This window comes from Scyliorhinus canicula, chromosome 11 (genome assembly GCF_902713615.1).
Source record: "Scyliorhinus canicula chromosome 11, sScyCan1.1, whole genome shotgun sequence".
NCBI lineage: Eukaryota > Metazoa > Chordata > Chondrichthyes > Carcharhiniformes > Scyliorhinidae > Scyliorhinus > Scyliorhinus canicula.
The window spans coordinates 114180901-114205194 of NC_052156.1; the positions used below are offsets into that span (position 1 = coordinate 114180901).

Sequence of the window (24294 nt, forward strand, 5' to 3'; positions counted from 1 at the left end):
TCCAGGGGCCGCATAGATGCGCTTTGCAGGCTGCATCCGGCCCTCAGGCCATATTTTGGACAGGCCTGCGGTAAAGGCCTGAGATCGATGGCTATTTATAATTTTAAACTTCGCTGAACTGAGGGAACCTCCATTTTGAGATAACCTTGCTTCATCAGTGTGCACCCACCTCTTCCTGTTGGGCAACTGGCCGTCCACACATTCCGACTCTGGTTTGGGCCTTCAGCCTCGGGAACTGGCCCACGATCCTTAATCAGAAGGCTAGCACAGAAGCAGCCTGCTCATTGGCCACCTCCCGCCAGATTGCATCATAGGGTGCACCTCCAACCTGTGTGGGTTTGGGACCCAGAAATGATCCTGACCTCCAAAATGTTTCTCAGCACTTAACATTCCCCCAGTGTGCTTACTGTACCAGCATACTAACTTTTGTGATTCATACATAAGAACACCTGGATCCCTCTGCACTTGTTCTCCATTTTGCTTTTTATTCTTCCTGCTAACGTGAACAATTTCACATTTTCCCACATTATATTCCATCTGCCAGCGTTTTGCCCACTCAACCTATCTATAATCATGCGCCATCTGAAAATTTCACTCCCTTTCCAAGTCATTGAAATGAATTGTAAAATGTTAAGGCCTCAGCACAGACCACTCAGGACTTCATTGGAGACAGTTCAGAGGAGGTTTACTAGATTTGTACCTGGAATGAGCAGGTTGTGTTATGAGGAAAGGCTGGACAGACTGAGTTTGTTTACACTGGAGTTTAGGAGAGCGAGGGGTGACTTGATTGAAGTGTATAAGATCCTGAACAGTCTTGGCAAGGTGGACATGGAAACGATGTTTCCTCTTGTAGGTGAGTCCAGAACTAGGGGATCCATTCTTGAATCATGACAGGATGAGGATTTTTTTCTGAGCATTGTGCAACTTTGGAACTCTTTGCCACAGAAGGCAGTGGAGGCGGGGTCACATGTTTTTGAGGGGGAGGTGGCGAGATTCTTGTTCAGCAAAGGAATCAGAGGTTATCAGGGTTAGATGGGAATGTGAAATTCAAAACATTAACAGACCTTACTAAAAGGAGGAGCAGGCTAAAGAGGTTGCATGGCCGACTTCTCCCATTTTGGATGTTTGTAGAAACTGAAAGAAAAGATGGCAGGGTATTGTCTGCAAAGTTCCTCTCCCAGGGCAGGACTCACTAGATGTGACAGGGATGGAGCTAGGACACCAGGGGGATAAATCCAAGACCTATATTCCTATCTAGCAATGTTCCCCACTTCGGAAGCCTCGTTTAAAAGTCAACCTGTGCGGGGTCTTTCGTGTAACAGGGAACACATCCCTGCCTCGCATTACTGTGGGAGCACCTTCAGCACATGGACTGCAGCAGTCCAAGGAGGCCACTTACCAGCCTCTAAAGAGCAACGAGGAATGGGCAATTAATGCTGGCCTTGCCAACAATGTCAATATCTCAAAGATTTAACAGAAGTTAACTGCTGTGCTCATCTATGTGCCAACACTGATTGCAACTTCAAATGAATTTATTGGGTCGCTTTGGGGGGGGGGGGGGGGGGGGGGGGGTTTGATGATGTCATAGCTGCTACACAAACACAAATCTTTTCTTGAATGGATTGGTAGTAGACAGAAAGTACCCTTGTTCAAAGATAAAACATATCCCTGAATGATTCGTTCAAGAATAGACTGACTCTCCATGCTTCCTAAAGCATGCTAGATATCAAACTTATTTGACCATAAAATGCGGGTTGTTAGTTGAAGATGTACCAAGAGACGAACAGCCCCTACTGCTGGGTCTCCTATGAGCCAAATTTAGCCATATGATACCAAGAATCAGCTCGCAAATGTACGTATTGCAATTCAACTGTTACACATGACTGAATTTTATCAGTGTACAGGAGTGTCTCTCAGAATACCATACAATGGGCGTATTGCATCATTTTTTGCATCTCTTTTTAACAGCTCGTGGTGTGTTAAAAAGCCTCTTAATAGTAGATCCAGCCCACAGAATGACAGCCAGCGAATTGCTAAATCACCACTGGATAACTGTGAGTAATTATTAATAAATTACTTTGAAGTACGAGACTTACCACAGCGAGCTAACAGTGTAGTTACTATTGAACCGCATGCATTCATTTAGGGTCTATTTGTTATGCTGCATTTGTTCTTGCAAGTTTTTGGTTCCATTCTGAAAGTAGGCAGTTTAAATTTGGATTCCCACCTTGCAGGCAAAAACATTTGAATGCACACATATCCCTATCCATGGGGGAATTGAGGCAAATACATCAGTTGTATGTGGTAAATACACTTAACTGGCATGTTGTAATTGGACCAAGTTAAACTCCCATGTTTTTAATGGGTACCTAGTTTTGGGAGCTGAAAATATTGCCCATGCCTCACACAAATCATGGGTAAGAGGATCAAAATGAAGCGGTATATTTTAATTTTCACAAAAAAGACATTGGATTTGTGCCCTTGCATGTAACAGCCCCGAGGACTAGCCTGTCATAATACGTCTGGGGAGAACCCATTGTTGTTTTAACAAAATCATTCAAATAAGTTTTTTTCATCTTGGATCCAAAGCATTTGAAGTTTATTAAATACCCAAAACAATGTTTCAGCAAAGAGCTGAAGTGTTATATGATATAATTTTAAAGAACTGTGTTACCTAACACACAGCTGCCATTGAATTTGCAAGCTTTTTGAAATTTGTAGAGAAATAAATCCATTTTTACAAGTGATGCTCCTTGAGGTGATTGACCTCCTCCTGCTCCTGGGTCAGCACAGTGGTCATCACTGCTGCCTCACAGCGGCAGAGACTGGGCTCGATTCAGATCTTGGGTGACAGTCGCTGTAGAGTTTGCATGTTCTCCCTGTGTCAGCGTGGGTTTCTTCTGGGTGCTCCGGTTTCCTCCCACAGTCTAAAGATGTGCGGGTTAGGTGGATTGGCCATGATAAATTTCCCCTAGGTGGGATTACAGGGATAGTATGGGGCAGTGGTCCTAGGTAGGGTGCTCTTTCAGAGGGTTGGTGAAGACCTGATGGGCCAAATGGCCTTCCTGCACTGTAGGGATTCTTTGATTCTAAGAAGGGTGCTAGTTGGGGCCTTTTGACCCACCCGTCACCTTCGATCTATTCCTGCTTTCTTTGGCAGCACTGCCATATTCAAGGGAACTTTGCTCAGGGTGTAATTTTGTGCGCTTTCAGGGAGATACCAGTCAGAAAAAACAGCCTACAAATGTGTTGGAAATGATGAAACAATGGAAACTTGGCATCAATAGTGACAATGAGGAGGACGTGGTAAAAGAGAACGGGGTGAGTGAAGATGACAACCTGGCCCATTCGGAAACAGACCCGAAGACCGACTTCAACGCCAACAAAGTACCTCCGCCTACTGCAAAGGTATTTATCTTGAAACATCTTTAATTAATCACTTCCATTTCCATAGGCCTGAATCCATTCTCATGGAAACATGTCACAAATTGAACAAATTGGAAGAGTAGAGACATACAAAGCAAGGCTTTCTGCACCCAGGAAGACTTCACAAACACTAGCAAGGTGAATGGCTAGAGACGATGCCAGAATTGAGAGGTTTTGGACGAGGGGAGATTTGAGAAAATGGGCTTTATTCATCCTGTTCAAAATCACCAGGATTGTGACACGGTAATCAAGGAAAAGCTATTCCTGCTGACTAGCAAATCTGTAGAGGGCATTCATTTAGCACGAGAACAAACATTTTAACTTTTGTTGCTTTGCAGAAAATGTTTGATCGTGAACCAGAAATCTGGTTTGCAATTTTCCATTGAAGTCGATTGGACCAAAGAATGACTTATATATTTTTCATAGAGGCCAGAACATTCCGGCTGTTCATGCCACCGGGATCTTCCAATCCCACTGCCAACACACCGCTGCCACAGGTTTCCTGGTGGCGAAGGGTGATTCAACAGGAATCCCCGTTGACAACAGTGGGACCAGTAGATCCAGCCACTGGCCAATGGCAGGCTGCCTGCATTTCGAGGCAGGTTGCGTGAAAATTACCACCCCAAGTCCTTTATGGTCTCAAGATTTGTCAAAGAACTTTGCAGCCAGTGATGTATTTTGATGTGGAGTTACTGATGGAATGTAGAAATGAGGCAGCCATTTTACACACAGCAAGCTCCCCGATCAGCAATGTGATAATGATCTGGTGTTGATTGAAGGGAAAATATTGGTCAAGACACTGAGGATAGGTCTCCTGCTCTTCTTTGAAATTGTGGTATGGGATCTTTCACACACACCCAAGCAGACAGATGGGGCCTTGGTTTAATGTCTCATCTGAAAGACGGTATCTCAGACTGTACAGCACTCCCTCAATACTGCACCCGATTGTCAGCCTTGATTTTTCTGCTGAAATCACTGGTGTGGGTCTGCAAACCCTACCAGAGTGGGGGAAGACTTTTCTACGTGAAGGAATGTTACAGTGGGGAGGCCCACTAATTATATTGAATGTATTCAAATGGGGTTCCCATCATGATGTGCCGGGATCCCTGTAACGTCACAGCAGGGGGAAACGATAGAGTTGGGAAATCCCGCCGGCGTGCAAGCAGTTTTGGGACTCTGCCATTCTCACCGCCAAAAAACGGGTAGGAATAAAAGATTTAGATGATTTGAAAAGTTATCGCAGCAGCCCCTCACAATCAATTCAGTCTCGTTCATAGACTACAAACAAAATCTAACCGAGAGGATCTGCCCTCAGTAATCAGGAGTGAGCAGCTGGAACTGATGGCCTTGTCTGTGCTTCAACTTCAACAAATTTCACTTCAAATACACCCCCTTTCATCATCACAAGCTAAATATTAAGCTTGGATTTCCTTGCTCTATTTGCTGTGGTGTGTACTATTTGTTGAGAGATTTTTCAGGGTTGGGGGTGGGGTGAGCAGGGTAGTGGGGTGGGGTGAAAGGTTATCGGGGTGTAGGCAAGAATGTGGGGGTTGAGGTTCCAATCAAATCAGGCATGTTTTTATTGAATGGCTGAGAATGCTCGAGGGGCCGAGTGGCCTACTTCTGCTTCTAGTTCGTATGTTTGGTGTCTTGGTGTCCCATTTTCACTAGCGGAATGGCTCAGCTGGGCTTTTATTTCTTTCAATTGAGCTTTTTTTTTTTAAGGCTCATTCCTCGGCCAGACATGTCGGAAGCTTCATTTCATTTATCTGAAAATAGTCAGGACGAGTTCCACTGGCAAACTAAATCCTGACTGATAATTCACGTGGAACGAGAATATGAAAGAGACTGATAATTAGCACAAAAGGCCAATAATTAGTATAAAGGGGCCAATTATAAATTCACATAAAGGCGGATGTATAGATTCAAATATGCTTGGCAACTATTACTTCGTACAAATCTGATATGGAGATGCCGACGTTGGACTGGGGTGAGCACAGTCAGAAGTCTTACAACACCAGGTTAAAGTCCAACAGGTTTGTTTCAAATCACTAGCTTTCGGAGCACTGCTCCTTCCTCAGGTGAATCAGACATTCACCTGAGAAAGGAGCAGTGCTCTGAAAGCTAGTGATTTGAAACAAACCTGTTGGACTTTAACCTGGTGTTGTAAGACTTCTTACTTCATACAAATAGATACTAGTGTAACTAGATAACTTTGGTGTTAAACATTAGTTAGGTTTCCGTTGGGAGAGATGGTAAGGCTCGCAAATCCCAGCCGCTTCTTCCAATCCTTCAGAGATGGAATAAACTAGTGGGCTGGACTTCAAATATTCACAGACTTACCTGGCTGGTTCCTTGGTATTCTTTCTCCCTGGGAGCTGACAGCTTCTGGAGACAACGGTGAATAAATTAATAGAGAATAAATGCTTTCATTTAATGAACAGGCTTGGAAATTTTATTTTAAAAGAAATATTAAAATTGTTGCTGCAACTTCAAAATTCAGATTTATAGTTTGTCACCGATATTTAAACCAATGATGAAATGAAAATCGCTTATTGTAGGCTTCAATGAAGTTACTGTGAAAAGCCCCTAGTCGCCACATTCCGGCGCCTGTCCGGGGAGGCTGGTGCAGGAATCGAACCGTGCTGCTGGCCTGCCTTGGTCTGCTTTAAAAGCCAACGATTTAGCCCAGTGAGCTAAACTAGCCCCTATTATTGATTAGTAGAAACAGATCAAAATTAGGGTGGAATTTGCGCTGTTGTTTCATTTTAATTTCAATTTGTTATCTGTGCAGGAGCAACAAGGTAAATTAAAATTTAACGACTGTTAATTCTCTGTAAATGACCTGTATGGAAATATAAGTTTGGGGACACCTTCCTGCAAAGAGCATTATCATATGAATTACTAACTTCTTTATTTCCACATCCATAGCCTGTGATGCTCCCCCAAGCGCAAGTCTCTAAACCAAGGTTGCTGGCCAATATTGAACAAGCAAACTAGCCTATAGATTAGGATGGTGGATTCGCAAGGTAAAGGTCCCGAGTTCCAATTCAATATACTTGAGGTGGGTTAGCAACAGAAAATACTTATTGACAAAGCTGACAGACCGTTGCAAAAAATCCAACAGGTTCAGTGATATCCCAGAGGAAAGAAAGCTGCCAAACCTACTCGAGTAGGCCTTCTCATGGCTGCAGCCCCAACTGATGTATCTGACTCTTAATGCCCTCAAAGCAGAAACTACAATTGGGTATTATGGCTTTTTTATATCATTTTTAGAGAAGGTAGAAGAAACAAGTCCCGAAAGACGTGCTTGTTGGGTGAATTGGACATTCTGAATTCTCCCTCCGTGTACCCGAACAGGTGCTGGAGTGCGGCGACTAGGGGATTTTCACAGTAAATTCATTGCAGTGTTAATGTAATCCAACTTGTTACACTAATAAAGATTATTATATATATGAACTTGGCCAGTCAATGTCCACAGAGGTTGTGTGTTTTCAGCCAACAGCTTCGAGACAGAAGCGCCATTCCATTGACATTTCGCCGTTGCCGATCAACTTTGGATCAAAACAACCTCCAGGTTTCAATAGAAGGGGCCGAAGAAAGTCGGAATCTGCAGTGACTGCAAAACTATTTAACAAAGTGACCACTCAGCCTTCTCTGCCTAAAAGATAACTCTTCGCCAAGGAGGCCCATCATCAGGTACTCCGGAGAACAGGTGGTAAAACCCTAGCACAAGACAGAACTTTGCAGTAACATTTCAGCATTAAATCATTTCACAACACAATGTATAGATTACTCAACTAGAGTGTCATTCTTCAAAAATAAGTTCAGCATCTGCCTCCCGATAAGGTATTGCCTTCTTTAATTAATAACCAGAGGGGGAAAAAGGATATACACCTGGCTACCATACCCTGAAGAATCTTATTTCACTTAGATTGTACACACTTTGGGCTTCATCTTTGGTTCTTTTACATAGATTATTTACATAGAATTTACAGTGCAGAAGGAGGCCATTCGTCCCATCGAGTCTGCACCGGCTCTTGGAAAGAGCAACCTACCCCCTACCCAAGGTCAACACCTTGATCCTATCCCCATAACCCAGTAACCCCACCCAACACTAAGGGCAATTTTGGACACTAAGGGCAATTTATCATAGCCAATCCACCTAACCTGCACATCTTTGGACTGTGGGAGGAAACCGGAGCACCCGGAGGAAACCCACGCATGCACGGGGAGGATGGGCAGACTCCGCACAGGCAGTGACCCAAGCCGGAATCGAACCTGGGACCCTGGCGCTGTGAAGCGATTGTGCTATCCACAATGCTACCGTGCTACCTTTTGCTCCTACTAGTGGTGGCAGATATAGAACCACAAACCAAAAAGCATAAAACTGCAGATACTAGAAATCTAAAACAGTTTTTTAAAAAAGGATCGATACCATAAACATTAACTCCTCCTCTCCTCTCTCAACAGATGCTGACCTATGTCTCCAGCCTGTCATTCAACTCTTCCCCGATGGGCCTACCCAAGAGGAAGGCCTTTTAAGATTTGTTCAGTCTCTTGCATTCTGCTAGGTAGTTTGAGTCTCTAATTCTCATCGGGGTTTTTTTTTTCTTCACTCTCTCTGGCACCATCTCCAGTAGCTGTAATTGGTTGAAACCCTCTTGATCTCCCCAGCTGCCAGCTCACAACAAGCTCTTTTTTTAAAAAAAATCTGCGACTTTTTCAAGTGCGAAGCCTGCTTCAGACTCAGCATGAGGGCAGCACGCAACCAAAGGAATAATTATTCTTTATAATGACTCGTCTTCTTATTTTGGAAAGCAACTGTTCAATGGAAAAATGTTTTATTTACTGTTAATCTTATTTGGCATTCAAATTCTTGTCACACTTAAGCATTTGACATCCTGAAAACATGTTTCAATTAGATGAATAAAAATGGTAATTTATCTACAATTGTGCAATGCACTGCACAAGTTGGAACACTATCCCAATTAAATGGATAGAAAATTAAAGTATGTTGTGAGTTTTCTTAAATTCTTTTAATTTAAAAAAATCAGCCCGAATAATGTATCCAATGTGGAAACTCACTGCGCACAAATCAGTATTGTGATTGACTTTACCACTTAATCATTGCAAGACTGAGATGGAAGGGCTCTCAGATAAGAAGGGAAGCATGACAAATATTTAAACAGCACCTCATCTCGTCCTCAGGTTCTCAGTGTTCTTCACAGCAAATTATTTTTGAAGCGCAATCACTGATGTTGTGCAGATAAACAAAGTAGGCAATTTGTACACATCAAATGATGAATGTATAGATATGAGAGGGTCAGATCTTGCTGGAGCAGAACATTGAACAGTGCCTGTCATTAGTTAGACTTGCTCATTTAGGATTTTCTGGGGGGTGTGGGGGGGGGTTTGCACTCCAAGCTGTTGAAAGTGCGAGTTGATCATATAGCAGCGATGGAAAGAGCTTCTGGGATCTGGGTGAATGGGTCAAGAAACTCTGCATCTTCACAACCAGATTGGAGCATTGAGGAATTAACAGTGGAACGACTGAGAAGGAAAGGTAAATTAGAGTGGGTGAGTTTGATGTTAAATCAGGTAAAGAAAGAGGAAAAGGAAGATTGGATTGAGAGCGAAGGGACAGAAAGGGAAAGAAAGGAAAATTAAAAATATATATATAATGTGTAAATCCTCCAACATTTAATACCTGTAGGAATGGTACTCCACACTTGCAACAGTTAACTTTCAGTGCCAGAATCGTCAGCAATTAGTAGTTATCTTGTTAAAAGGGTATGTGTGGCAAGTTTAGTTTGCACTTAGCAATACAGCAACTTCATTCCACTTCATGAATTTTGATGATGAGGCAGATGGCAAGATGTTATGGCAAACGGCAGAGTGCTACAACTTGGACTGCAGCTTTTGGATATTGTCTTTTAACCTGACAACCTGCCCCTTGCCTGAAGTTGCTGTATCATTTGTGCAAAAATAATGACAAATGTCATCCATCTCAGCTGGGAGGTTCTGGTCCAATCGGTTGTGTTGGTTGAGGTGGAATATTGATCAAGACATCGGAAGACTCAATAATGATCAGTAAGTTCGCAGGTAACACGAAAACTGGTGGTGCGGTAAATAGAGAGGAGCAAAGCCTTAGATTATCGGACGAGACAGACGGGTTGGTCAGATGGGCAGAACAGTGGCAAAAGGAATTTAACGCTGAAAAGTGGGAGGTGATGCATTTTGGAAGAAGGAACAAAGCAAGGGAATACACAATGAACAATAGGGTGTACAGAGGACCAGAGGGACCTTGGGGTGCATGTTCATTCAGGACAGGTAGACAAAGTGGTTAGAAGGCTTTTGGGGTACTTGCCTTTATTGGCTGAGACATCGTATAGAAGAGCAGGAAGGTTATGATAGAGCTGTATAAAACGCTTGTTAGGCCACAGCTATAGTAATGTGTGCAGTTCTGGTCGCCACACCACAGGAAGGATGTGGTTGCACTAGAAAGGGTGCAGGGGAGATTCACCAGAATGTTGCCTGGGCTGGAGTGTTTCAGCTATGAAGAGAGGCTGGATAGGTTGTGATTGTTTTCCTTAGAGCAGAGAAGGCTGAGGGGGGACCTGATCAAGGTGTACAAAATTGAGGGACACAGATAGGGTACCTGGGAAAGAACATTTCCCCTTAGTAAAGGGATCAATAATCAGGGCCCATAGATTTAAGGTAAAGGGCAAGGAATTTGGAGGGAATTTGAGGAAAACATTTTGATCCAGAGAACGGTGGGAATCTGGAACTCACTGCCTGAAAGGATGGTTGAGGCAGGAACACACAACATTTAAGAAGCATTGAGATGTGAACTTGAAACGCCATAGGCTACAGATCAAGTGCTGGAAAATGAGATTAGAATACATAGGTGCTTGATGTCTAGTGCTGACATGATGGGCCAAAGGGCCTCTTTTTGTGCTGTAAAACTCTATGACTATGACTCTTTATTCTTCTTTTACTAGTGTCTCAAGATCTTTCCCATCCACGAGCAGGCAGTTTCCTGTTCTGTCAATGGGGCATTCCCTCACCATTGCACCATGAAGTCAGAGCGGCATGGAATCAATGTTCATGACAATTGGAGATCATCTTAGTTGGGACAGCACAGAAGCACAGTGGTTAGCACTGCTGCTTCAAAGCAAAAGGGTCCCGGGTTCGATTCTGACCTCGGGTGATGTGGAATTTGCAAATTCTCCCCATGTCTGCGTGGGTTTCCTCCCGGTGCTTTGGTTTCTTCTCAGAGTCCAATCCAAAAATGTGCAGGCTAGGTGGATTGATTATGATAAATAGCCCCTTGGGGTGGGATCGCTGGAATAGGGCATTGGGCCTAGGAAGGGCGATCTTTCGGAGGGTCAGTGCAGACTTGATGGGCCGAATGGCTGCCTTCTTCACTCCAGGGATACTATGATTCTGTGACTAACCGATGAGAGCGCTAACTGATCTAAACTGACAATGAATAAAGGTGCAAAATGCACAATCTCTTCTTAATGGTCTATATAGTTGAAGATGTAATTTGCCCAATTTTTGTTATAAACAAAATCCATTTTGCAAATTTTCTTCAGAGTTCCAGCTGCGATCGGATAAACATAATTTGATTTATCCTTCATGTGTGGCAGGTCCAAGCTTCTTCAGTCCACATTAAATAATATGAAATTCTGGAATGCCAAAGAGCAAATGAGATTGCTTCAAATGGCAATGATTGTCAATGGCTATGACAGTCCAAAGATGTGCAAGTTAGGTGGATTGGCGTTGCCAAATTACCCTGCAGCATCCAAAGGGTTAGATGGGGTTGCGAGCATGGGCCTGGGTGGGATGCTCTTTTGGGGGGGGGCGGTTGACGCAGAGTCGATGGGCCGGGTGGCCTCTTCTGCACTGTAGGGATTCTATGATTGCATCATGCAAAGGGGCAGCATGGTAGCACAGTGCTTAGCACAGTTGCTTCACAGCTCCAGGGTCCCAGGTTCAATTCCCAGCTTGGGTCACTGTCTGTGCGGAGTCTGCACGTTCTCCCCAAGTCTGCGTGGGTTTCTGCTGAGCGCTCCGGTTTCCTCCTACAGTCCAAAGGTGTGCGGGTTCGGTGGGTTGGCCACGCTAAATTTCCCTTGGTATCCAAAAAGAATAAGTGGGGTTACTGGGTTAAGGGGATAGGGTGGAGGAGGTGTGGGCTTGAGTTGGGTGCTCTTTCCAAGGGCCGGTGCAGATTCAATGGGCCACATGGCCTCCTTCTGCACTGTAAATTCTATGAAAAAAAAAGTTTCAACTGAAATTATGGGAGGGGTATCAAACTCTGTTTCTAAATTCAACAACCATAATTAATACCAGTTTTAAATCACAATTTTACTGCCTCGACTAATTTTTATGAAGCCAAGCGTCACTCAGTAGTTGGTGCCACATAATCCACAATGAGCATTCTACTGTTGAGATAAACAAGTTCATCCTGAATCACCATCAACAGCTCCCATGGTCTCTTGGGAGAGGGAGGAAAGACAGCTAAATTACCACCCTGCAGGAGAGGGCAGCTTAGGGAATAGTTGCCTCATCTACTATCCATGCTCTACATCAGTGAGGCTAACAGCTGGACATATAAATCAGTGAATTAACCCTCAAATATTCTATGGGCATAAAAGTGGACAAATTGACCCGTCTTCAAAAATGAAGAAGGATTGACATTTCTCTCATTAAACTGTAACGTTCATGAGTGCTTAGAGCAAAGCAATAATTAATAAATCATAATATAAACTCCATCATTCAACAGTAAGAAGTCTTACAACACCAGGTTAAAGTCCAACTGGTTTGTTTCAAACACTAGCTTTCGGAGCACTGCTCCTTCCTCAGGTGAATTATTCAATTATTCAAAGCAGCAATACATTCATTATGATTTAATCCAGAATGCAGTAATGTAGTTTTTTTCTGCAAATTTCTCTCATTTATAATGTCTTCTAGCCATTCAGTAAAAAAGAATGACCACAAAAAAAAAAATCTAAATTCGGCAAGTCCGCTTTAGGATGGCTTTCTCAAAGGGAGATCAATTGATTGCAAGTTTTGAGGGGGTGGCTAGGTGTGTAGATGAGGGGAGTGCCGTTGATGTAGTCTACATGGATTTCAGTAAGGCTATTGACAAGGTCCCGCTTAGGAGATTGATTAAGGCGAGTGCTCATGGGATCCAGAGCAATTTAGCGAATTGGATTCTCAAAATTGGTTTTGTGGCAAGAGGCAGAAGGTTGATGGTCGAAGGTTGTTTTTGTGACTGGAAGCTTGTGTCGATTGATGTTCCACAGGGATCAGTGCTGGGTCCCTTGCTGTTTGTAATATACATTAATGATCTGGACCTGAATGTAGGAGGTATGATTAGTAAGTTTGCAGATGCACAAACATTGGTGGTGTGGTAAATAGTGAGGAGGAAAGCCTTAGATTACAGGACAATATAAGACCATAAGACATAGGAGCAGAATTAGACCACTCGATGCATCGAGTCTGCTCCGCCATTCAATCATGGCTGATATTTTTCTCACCCCCATTCTCCTGCCTTTTCCCCATAACCTCTTATTGATCAAAAACCTATCCAACTCTGTTTTAAAGACACTCAGTGATTTGACCTCCACAGCCTTCTGCGGCAACGAGTTCCACAGATTCACCACCCTCTGGCTGAAGAAATTCCTCCTCATCTTTGTTTTAAAGGATCGTCATATAGATGGGCAGAACAGTGGCAAATGGAATTTAAAAGTGTGAGGTAATGCATTTTGGGAGGACTAACAAGGTAAGGGAATATGTAATGAATGGTAGGACCCTAGGTAGTACAGAAGATCAGAGGGACCTGGTGTGCATGTCCATAGAATATAAGAGCAGGGAGGTTATGATGGAGCTGTATAAAATGCTGGTCAGGCCACAGCTGGAGTACTGTGTCCAGTTTCTGGTTGCCAAACTATAGGAAGGAAGTGTTTGCACTAGAGAGAGTGCAGAGGAAATTCACCAGGATGTTTCCGAGGCTGGGGCATTTCAGCTATCAACAGAGACTAGATTGGCAGGGGTTGCTTTCCTTGGAGCAGAGGAAGCTGAGGGGGGGGGGGATCTGCGCGAGTATAAAATTATGATGGACATAGATAGGGTGGATAGGAAGGAAATTTTCCCCTTAGTGGTGTGGTCAATAACCAGGGCCTTATTTAAAGTAAAGGGCAGGAGGTTTAGAGGGGATGTGAGGAAAATCTTTTTCACCCCTTATGCATAAATCACAAATAGCTAGCCTGCAAGTTCAGCAGGTAATTGGGAAGGCAAATGGAATGTTGGCCTTCATTTAAAAGGGATGGAATATAAAAACAAAAAGGAAGTCCTGCTACAACTATACAAGGCACTAGTTAGGCCACGTCTGGAATACTGTTAACAGTGTTAGTCCCTTCATCGAAGGAAAGATATACTGGCATTGGAGACAGTCCAGAGAAGATTCACGAGGTTGATCCCAGATATGGAGGGATTTTATTATGAGGAGAGGTTGAGTACGTTGGGCCGGTATTCATTGGAGTTTAGGAGAATGAGAGGTTACCTTATTGAGACAAAGAGTTCTCAGGGGCTTGACAGGGTAGATTCACAGAGGATGTTTCCTCGTGTGGGAGAGTCTCAGTCCAGAGGGCATAATCAAAGAGTGAGGTGTTGTCCATTGAAGACAGAGATGAGGAATTTCTTCTCTCAGAAGGTAGTAAATCTGTGGAATTCTGTACCGCAGAGAGCTGTAGAGGCTGGGTCGTTATGCTCAAGGCTGAGATAGACAGATTTTTAATCAGTGAGGGAATCAAGGGATATGGGGATAAGGCGGGAAAGTGGATTTGAGAATTATCAGATCTGCCATAATCTCACTGAAACGTGGAGCAGACTCAATGGGCCGAGTGGCCCACGTCTGCTCCTACGCCTCACAGTCTTATGGAATATGGAACTCGCTGCCTGAAAGGGTGATAGAGCTGGGAACCCTGACAACATTTAAGAAGTATTAAGATGAGCGCTTGAAATGCCAGGGCATACAAGGCTATGGGCCAAGTGCTGGAAAACGGGATTAGAGTAGATAGGAGCTTGATAGCCAGCACAGACAGGATGGGTCGAAGGATCTCTTTCTGTGCTGTAAAAACCCTATGATTCTAAATGAACGACAGGTCTAATTAAAAATAGAATCTTACATGACAAAACTATTGAGGGGAGGTAACTTTGTAGGACAGGTAACTAACTACCAGTGGAGAACAGGGTCAATATAATATCATGCACAGAGGGACCACTGAAGATCTTTTAAAACGCCCAGAAACAAAATCACTTTAACCACCTTTTAATCAAACAATGCACTTAAAATGTAAATGCACCGGATTTGTGTTGCATTGCAGCTTTACATCCTTGTTTTCATTCATTATTTCCCCCCCAATTCCCTACAAATACAAAAGCCCATCATTTTGGGCTGTGAGTGAAATTACGGCTATTGTTCAGTGAAAATCTCACCAACAAGAATAGGTACTGTTGAAAAACCCGATGCACCGTCAGCCAATCAATTTTGAAATATTAATGGAAATTTATTGGTCATTATTATACAGTGCATACTATTGGCTATTTGACAATGACTGCGGCAGGACCATTATACAATTGGCATCAATGAAATTGGTGAATATGCTGTAATTGAGAGCACATAACAATTACGCTATTGGGATATTTGTCCTGGCTCACAGAATGGAGCTTGGGGACTACCCGTTTAAGAGAGATACATTTGGTATTTTCAGTGGCACAACTCAAAATTACACTCGGATATATACACCGTTAAACATTTTTTTCCAATTCAGGGGCAATTTAGCATGGCCAATCCAGCTACCCTGCACGTCTTTGGGTTGTGGGGGTAGGACCCATGCCGACACGGAGAGAACGTGCAAACTCCATACTGACAGTGACCCCGGGGCTGGAATCGAACCTGGGTTCTCGGCGCTGTGAGGCAGAAGTGCTAAACACTGCGCCGCCCTGCTTCCAGATATATTTGAATCAGGTTCTCAACTGATCACTTGGATGTTGCTAATGTGGGATTTCAGGTAATTTGTCAAGAACCTCACTCTTTCAAATGCTGCCAAACTGTGGGAGTGCCGTGTGTGCAGGTAGGGAAATGTGGGCATTCACAAAACTTAGCGGGGGAGGGGAGAAGCCGTGCAACATTTACCTCTGTGACATGAAGACAAGTTAGTGTCACTGGAAGTTGGGAAGTTCCAAAGCTTCACAACATCTCACTGGCCATTTCCTTCAAAACTACCATTAATGGTTCAATATCAAGTCGCCAAAGATAGATGGAACCGCAGTTTGCTCTTTGATGGTTAATTTACATCAACGGGCAATTTTAACCACCTTTTAATTACGATCTTGTTCATCACTTCCCCTGCGGATCATATTTCTGACCTGTTGAGAATGTGATTCAAATATATCTGAAAGCAGGGCGGCACGGTGGCACAGTGGTTAGCACTGCTGCCTCACGGCGCCAAGGACCCGGGTTCAATCCCAACCTCGGATCACTGTCCGTGATGCGTTTACACATTCTCCCCGCTATTCACACCAAACATTTACCGATTTTCAGACACCTCATCTCCTTGAATTCAACCCACGTCCAAGGGCCTCTATTTCCATACGCTCCTTTCTATTAAAGTTGGTTTGCGCTTGTAATCGTGGGTAAGCAGCTCAGCAATCCAAATGTTCATTGATTTGCATATTGTTCAAGAACATTCTTATTCCCATTTTGGATTTAACAACCAATAAAGCTACAGCTTGAAGAACGAGTCCTTCCCACCCTCCGGACTGTGGAACCCAACCAACAAACAGGAAATAAGAAATATGATCAAATTGGACTGAATGGCTGGGCGCTCGATGCCCGGTCTGCTGAATTCCTTGGCCACTTCCCCTATGGAATAGAGAGTTAGCACCTGTATTAACGGCGGCTGTCTGGTTGTCCCTCATACGATCAGTCCTCCTAGTATTTCATGTTACACAACAGCCGCAGGTGTCAGATATCGAATCACAGAACTAAACTGTCGGAAGATTTCAAGAGGAGCTTCTTTCTGACAATCTGACCAACTCTTCAGTTATCTCCAAACCATTGAATCTTGTAATTTTACTTCAAACCGGTCATCTCAACTCGATAGGGTGGAATCCGTTGTACGATTACAACACTCAAAAAACACTCCGTATACAAAATGGAGTCCAGTCCTTGTTGGTCAATGGCACTTTACAGAATGATACAATTGGTGCCCTTCTGCTCCACCCCAGGGCCAGCAGCATCCGGATGCCTAGAAAAGTCAGAGAGGTTTCCTTAACAAAAAGAACTAATGACATTGTTACACATGTTGCTAAAACAGAATGCATTGCAATTATTATGAGCTTTTACAGAACAGATTTTCTTTCGGCCCATCATGTCTCCACCGACCATCACATACCTATCTATTCTAATCCCATTTTCAAACACTTGTATGTTAAAGAATAGAATCCCTACAGTGCAAGAGGTGGCCATTTGGCCCATCGAGTTAGTACCGACTCTTTGAAAGAGCACTGCATCTAGGCTCACTACCCCGCCCTATCCCCATGACCCCACCTAACCTGCACATCTTTGGACTGCGGGAGGAAACCCATGCAGACACGGGGAGAACGTGCAAACTCCACACAGTTCCCCAAGGCCAGAATCGAACTTGGGTCCCTGGCAGTGTGAGGCAGCAGTTGTAACCACTGTGTCAATCCTTGGCATTTCATAGAATCTACAGTGCAGAAGGCGACCGTTCGGTCCATCGAGCATTTACCGGGCCTTGGAAAGAGCACCCTACTTAAGCCCATGCCTCCATCCTATCCTCGTAACCCCACCTAACCTGTTGGACTCTAAGGGGCAATTTAGCGTGGCCAGTCCCCCTAACCTGCACATCTGCTCATCTAAATGCTTCTTAAACACTGAGGGTTCCTGCCTCTCCCACCCTTTCAGGAAGTGAATTCCATATTCCCGCCTTCCTCTGGGTGAAGAGGTCTTTCCTCAAATCCCCTCTAAATCTCCTGCCCTTTACCTTAAATCCATGCCCCCTGGATATTGATCCCACTATTAAAGGGAAATGTTTCTTCCTATCTACCATATCGATGTCCCTCATACTATCAATTCAACAACTTCAGATGATCAACCCTACCCCACCTCGACCCATTTGTTTCCATCCCATTTCATTTTAACTGTCTTTTACCATTTCTTTCTTTCTTAATATATATTTAGCCCTCCCCCCCACAATCGTATCCACCTTTCCTTAACCTTTCTCCTCCTTGCTTCCCCCTTCTACTCCCTCCACATCCACAGTTCATCCTCTGATGTTAGTTTCCCTGCTGTTTGACCTTTCACATGTTTTGTCCTCGCTGGGGACTGCCATTAGCACTCTTTCCCCTTGGTTTCTGTGGCCATCAGCACCCAGTTTCCCTGGGTTTCTGTGACTACGACTCATCTTTCATTCTCACACCACAGTATAAATATTTCCCATTTTATCTGTCTGATAGCTTTGACAAAGGGTCATCAGACTCGAAACGTTAGCTCTTTTCTCTCCCTACAGATGCTGCCAGACCTGCTGAGATTTTCCAGCATTTTCTCTTTCGTTTCAGATTCCAGCATCCGCAGTAATTTTCTTTTATCTCTCATACTATTATTCAGTTTTGTTTCAACAATTTTCTCCACTCTCAAAGTCATTGATGACTTGCTGCGGTTTGGCTCAAAATAGATAATCTTTTAAGAATTTCACATAAAAGACCACTTTTCACCCGCAAGGTTTGGCGAGTGTCAATGTGCATTAACAGCCGAGCCTGATTCGGGTCTCACGCGATGCCCATTAATATGGAATTCCAGTGTCGCTAACTTTGAGGAGTTAAATGTTATCTTCTCCCACAGTCCAAAGTTGTGCAGGTTAGGTGGATTGGCCATGCTAAATTGACATAGTGTCCAAAATTGCCCTTTAATGTTGGGTGGGGTTATGGGGACAGGGTGGAGGTGTGGGGTTGGCTAAGGTGCTCTTTCCAAGAGCCGGTGCAGACTCGATGGGCTGAATGGCCTCCTTCTGCACTGTAAATTCTATGAAATCTATGAAATGATCCCGCCCCCCCTTCCCTTAGATCCTCAATGCGGTAGCATTAAGGTTAATTATCATGATCCTAGTTCTACTCTGACCTAGATGAATCAAGCATTACTGTTCTATGTTCTATATGTTCTACTCCAGTGTTGAGTCTAGGATTTTCTGGCAATGGGAGGCTCAGCTAATCTCTGGTGTGAAGTGAAGCCACGGAGGAGCAGAAGCTGTTGCAACGTGACTGTAAAAGTCTCTTTTATCATTCTGTCAGAAGACTGAGGTAAGGAGCAAAAGCTGTAGCTTTCCTTATGCTGAAAGGTAGAAACAAATGTAGGCCAAATGCGTCCTCACAAACTATTGGGGGAATCTACTGACTGCTTAAACACCAAACTCATATATTCCAAACATTTAACCCTCCCTCTAGACACTCCGTGTGACCAATGCGTTTCATTTGCATCGAGAAAAGATCCCGAGGATCTAGAAGATGGTGGCTACTGGAACTCACGAAAAGTAGCACTCAAGTCACTCAGTGACCCAACAGCAACTTTAGCAGTGCCTTTTAAGGCAACACATCTCACAACATTATTAGAATTCCCAGTGAATAAGGTTGCCAAGCCTTTGGAAGATTTTGCACTGCTCAGGAAAGATCAGGGGCATCAAATTGGGCAAGAGCATCAAAAGGGGCTGGAACATCAAATTGGGCTCCAGATAGCACGACAACGATGGTCTGTATTGGAAAGCTGCGTGATTTCAATGGGCTAAACCCGAGATGTATCCACTGGGTTCACTACTACCAATTAACATTAGAGTTTAATAAGTCAACAGGCAACAAGAGTATGCACCTCATATTGGGCGGACCAGAAAGCTACACGATGGACTGGCCAATATTTTGATTTGGAAACTTCTAAGCATGGCGATGATTCCCTGTGCTCTTCAGAATGGACCAAAATGACACTGAGTGGGTAACCACATGACGAGAACCAATAGAAACTCTGGCCAGATGATACAATTCACAGTATATGTAAAATAAGGACTGTTCTCTGCAGAGCAGAGAAAGCCTGTGAGGAGATTTGCGAGAGATGTTCAAAATCATGAATGATTCAGTTAAAATCAATGAGGAGCTGTTCCTGGTGGCGGGAGGGCTGATAGCCAGTGGTTTAAGGTTAGAGGGCAAAAAGAAACCCCAGAAGTGACATGAGGATTTTATTTTTGTTTTATGCAGCAAGACTTGAAATGCACGGCCGGTTCGGGTAGTAAGCACAGGATCAATTATAGACTTTACAAAAAGAAACCGGATAAATACGTTAAGTTGGAGAAAAATAAAAGGGAAATGGGTAGAGCGCTTTGGAATGGCATTACTGGGTAGCCCTCTGAAAATAAAATCGATGCAGACCCTGTTGGCGAATGGTTACCCCCTTGAGCTGCACTATTATAAGATGCTGTATCTACAAAATTAGCAGTTATTCCCTGCACAGCTTTATGCAATGAACTGCTCAGTGTTGTTACCCAGGTATATTGGCGACACCGTCTTCAGACCGTGAAACCTATGGGTGTTGGCCCATATTCCCACCGAATGAGATCTTCTGAATTTTTTCGGGCTGAGAGTGGATAGTTGTGCTTTTTTCCCCATCAAACTATAAAAAATTTAAACGAGCAGGAACGGGAGTTGCCCAAACAGCTCTGCAAAGCTGCTCCACTTTATTGTGGTTCGTCTTTGACCTCCACTCCACTTTCCCACCTGATTTCCCAGGGTGCAAAATATCCATTGATCAGAGCCTTGAACGTACACAAGAACTGAGCAAAGGTTAATTGAATGCTCAAGAGCCAGGAATCAATTAAGTAAACAGCAGTGTGGTATTGAAGGAATTGGACAAGACGGACAATTCACAAGTCTGTGCTTCCAGTGGAAAACCCAAGCAGTTTTATTGAATGTGGTCTTAGGTTGTGAGCATTGCGAATGAGGCCAGAATTCATGACTCACTCATATCCCTTCAGCCGGTGGTGGTGAGCCGCCTTCAACAGAACCGTTTGCTTCAACCACATTATTGCAGCCTACAAGTCGACACTGCAGATATTACAGTCTAGAAACTGGCAGTGAAGATATTGCAGTCTAGAAACTGGCAGTGAAGATATTGCAGTCTAGAAACTGGCAGTGCAGATATTACAGTCTAGAAACTGGCAGTGAAGATATTGCAGTCTAGAAACTGGCAGTGCAGATATTGCAGTCTAGAAACTGGGAGCGCAGATATTGCAGTGTAGAAACTGGCAGTGCAGATATTACAATGTAGACTCTGCAGTGCGCATTGCAGTTTAGAAACTGGCAGTGCCGATATTGCAGTGTAGAAACTGGCAGTGCCGATATTACAATGTAGAAACTGGCAGTGTAGATATTGCAGTGCAGAAACTGGCAGAGCAGATATAATGTAGAAACTGGCAGTGCAGATATTACAATGTAGAAACTGGCAGAGCAGATATTACAATGTAGAAACTGGCAGTGCAGATATTGCAGTCTGGAAATGGCAGTGCAGATATTGCAGTCTGGAAATGGCAGTGCAGATATTGCAGTCCAGAAACTGGTATTGCAGATATTGCAGTTTATAAACTGGCAGCGCAGATATTGCAGTGCAGAAACTGGCAGTGCAGATATTGCAGTGCAGAAACTGGCAGTGCAGATATTACAATATAGCAACTGGCAGTGCAGATATTGCAGTGTAGAAACTGGCAGCGCATATTGCAGTCCAGAAACTGGCAGTGCATATGTTACAGTCTAGAAATTAGCAGCACAGATATTGCAATCTAGAAATTGGCAGTTCAGATATTGCAGTCTGGAAACTGGCAGTGCATATGTTACAGTCTAGAAATTGGCAGCAAAGATATTGTAGTCTAGAAACGGAGTGTAGATATTGCAGTGTAGAAATTGGCAATGCAGATATTGTAGCCTAGGAATGGAAGTGCAGACACTACAGAATAGGAACTGGCAGTGCTGATATTGCAACATGGGAACTGGCAATGCAGATATTGAAGAATAGGAACTGGCAGTACAGATGAAAAATGAAAATCGCTTATTGTCACGAGTAGGCTTCAATGAAGTTACTGTGAAAAGCCCCTAGTCACCACATTCCGGCGCCTATCCGGGGAGGCTGATACGGGAATCGAACCGTGCTGCTGGCCTGCTTTAAAAGCCAGCGATTTAGCCCAGTGAGCTAAATCAGCCCCTATATTACAATAATATTACAACGTAGAAACTGGCAGTGCAGATATTGCAGTGTAGAAACTGGCAGAGTAGATATTACAACGTAGAAACTGGCAGTGAAGATATTACAGTCTAGAAACTGGCAGTGCAGATATTACAATGTAGAAAGTGGCAGTGCAGATATTGCAGTGTAGAAACTGGCAGAGCAGATATTACAATGTAGAAACTGGCAGTGAAGATATTGCAGTGCATAAACTGGCAGTGTAGATATTGCAGTGTACAAATTGGAACTGCAGATATTGCAGTGTAGAAATTGGCACTGCAGATATTGCAGTGTAGAAATTGGCACTGCAGATATTGCAGTCTGGAAACTGGCAGTGTAGATATTGCAGTCTGGAAACTGGCAGTGTTGATATTGCAGTCTGGAAACTGGCAGTGCTGTTATTGCAGTCTGGAAACTGGCAGTGCTGATATTGCAGTCTGAAAAATGGCAGTGCAGATATTGCAGTCTAGAAACTGGCACTGCAGATACTACAGTCTAGAAACTGGCAGTGCAGATATTACAATACAGAAACTGGTAGTGCCGATATTGCAGTGCAGAAACTGGCAGCGCCGATATTGCAGTGCAGAAACTGGCAGTGCGCATTGCAGTTTAGAAACTGGCAGTCTAGACATTGCAGTGTAGAAACTGGCAGTGCCGATGTTGCAGTGCAGAAACTGGCAGTGCAGATATTGCAGTTTAGAAACTGGCAGTGCACATCGCAGTTTGGAAACTGGCAGTCTAGACATTGCAGTGCAGAAACTGGCAGAGCAGATATTACAATGTAGAAGCTGGCAGTGAAGATGTTGCAGTCTAGAAACCGGGAGCACAGATATTGCAGTCTGGAAACTGGCAGTGCAGATATTGCAGCCTAGGAACTGGCAGTGCAGATATTGCAGTCTAGAAACTGGCACTGCAGATACTACAGTCTAGAAACTGGCAGTGCAGATATTACAATACAGAAACTGGTAGTGCTGATATTGCAGTGCAGAAACTGGCAGCGCCGATATTGCAGTGCAGAAACTGGCAGTGCGCATTGCAGTTTAGAAACTGGCAGTCTAGACATTGCAGTGTAGAAACTGGCAGTGCCGATGTTGCAGTGCAGAAACTGGCAGTGCAGATATTGCAGTTTAGAAACTGGCAGTGCACATCGCAGTTTAGAAACTGGCAGTCTAGACATTGCAGTGCAGAAACTGGCAGAGCAGATATTACAATGTAGAAGCTGGCAGTGAAGATGTTGCAGTCTAGAAACCGGGAGCACAGATATTGCAGTCTGGAAACTGGCAGTGCAGATATTGCAGCCTAGGAACTGGCAGTACAGATAGTGCAGTCTGGAAACTGGCAGTGCAGATATTGCAGTCTAGAAACTGGCAGTGCAGATATTGCAGTCTGGAAACTGGGAGCACAGATATTGCAGCCTAGGAACTGGCAGTGCAGATATTGCAGTCCGGAACTGGTATTGCAGATATTGCAATAGGAATGGCAGTGCAGACATTGCAGAATAGGAATTGGCAGTGCAGATATTGCAGCCTAGGAACTGGAAGTGCAGACATTGCAGATTAAGAACTGGCACTGCAGCTATTACAGTCTAGAAATTGGCAATGCAGATATTGCAGGGTAGAAACTGGCAGTTCAGATATTGCAGAATGGAACATGGAAGTGTAGATACTGCAGTTTAGAAACTGGCAGTGCGCATTGCAGTTTAGAAACTGGCAGTCTAGACATTGCAGTGCAGAAACTGGCTGTGCAGATATTGCGGTGTAGACACTGGCAGTGCAGATATTACAATGTAGACACTGGCAGTGCAGATATTACAATGTAGAAACTGGCAGTGCAGATATTACAATTTGAAACTGGCAGTGCAGATATTACAATTTGAAACTGGCAGTGCAGATATTACAATTTGGAACTGGCAGTGCAGATATTACAGTGTGGAAACTGGCAGTGCTGATATTGCAGAGCAGAAACTGGCAGTCTAAACATTGCAGTGCAGATATTACAGTCTAGAAACTGGCAGTGCAGATATTACAGTCTGGAAACTGGCAGTGCAGATATTACAGTCTGGAAACTGGCAGTGTAGATATTACAGAATAGGAACTGGCAATGCAGATATTGCAGCATAGGAACTGGCACGCAGACATTGCAGATTAAGAACTGGCACTGCAGCTATTACAGTCTAGAAACTGGCAATGCAGATATTGCAGGGTAGAAACTGGCAGTGCAGATATTACAGTCTAGAAACTGGCAGTGCAGATATTACAGTCTAGAAACTGGCAGTGCAGATATTACAGTCTGGAAACTGGCAGTGTAGATATTACAGAATAGGAACTGGCAATGCAGATAATGCAGCATAGGAACTGGCACTGCAGACATTGCAGCCTAGGAACTGGCATTGAAGATATTGCAGCATAGGAACTGGCACGCAGACATTGCAGATTAAGAACTGGCACTGCAGCTATTACAGTCTAGAAACTGGCAATGCAGATATTGCAGGGTAGAAACTGGCAGTGCAGATATTA

At 43.8% G+C, this 24294-nt stretch overlaps 2 protein-coding genes across 7 annotated transcripts in view; one reads left to right on the forward strand and one right to left on the reverse strand.

Moving 5' to 3' along the window:
- The window catches only part of LOC119973662 (serine/threonine-protein kinase 33-like), a 176906-nt gene extending 168468 nt beyond the window's left edge, over nucleotides 1-8438 (forward strand). For both annotated transcript variants that reach the window (XM_038812045.1, XM_038812044.1), the window contains 4 exons: nucleotides 1969-2054; nucleotides 3214-3408; nucleotides 6925-7125; nucleotides 7900-8438. In XM_038812045.1, the coding sequence (XP_038667973.1) occupies nucleotides 1969-2054; nucleotides 3214-3408; nucleotides 6925-7098 (455 nt within the window). In that variant the 3' untranslated portion in view covers nucleotides 7099-7125; nucleotides 7900-8438. The remainder of the gene's footprint in view (nucleotides 1-1968; nucleotides 2055-3213; nucleotides 3409-6924; nucleotides 7126-7899) is intronic.
- A 6545-nt stretch (nucleotides 8439-14983) lies between these two features.
- The window catches only part of arhgef39 (Rho guanine nucleotide exchange factor (GEF) 39), a 96583-nt gene continuing 87272 nt past the window's right edge, over nucleotides 14984-24294 (reverse strand). For all 5 annotated transcript variants that reach the window (XM_038811111.1, XM_038811112.1, XM_038811113.1 and 2 more), the window contains one exon: nucleotides 14984-16751. In XM_038811111.1, coding sequence (XP_038667039.1) covers nucleotides 16691-16751 — 61 coding nt within the window. In that variant the 3' untranslated portion in view covers nucleotides 14984-16690. The remainder of the gene's footprint in view (nucleotides 16752-24294) is intronic.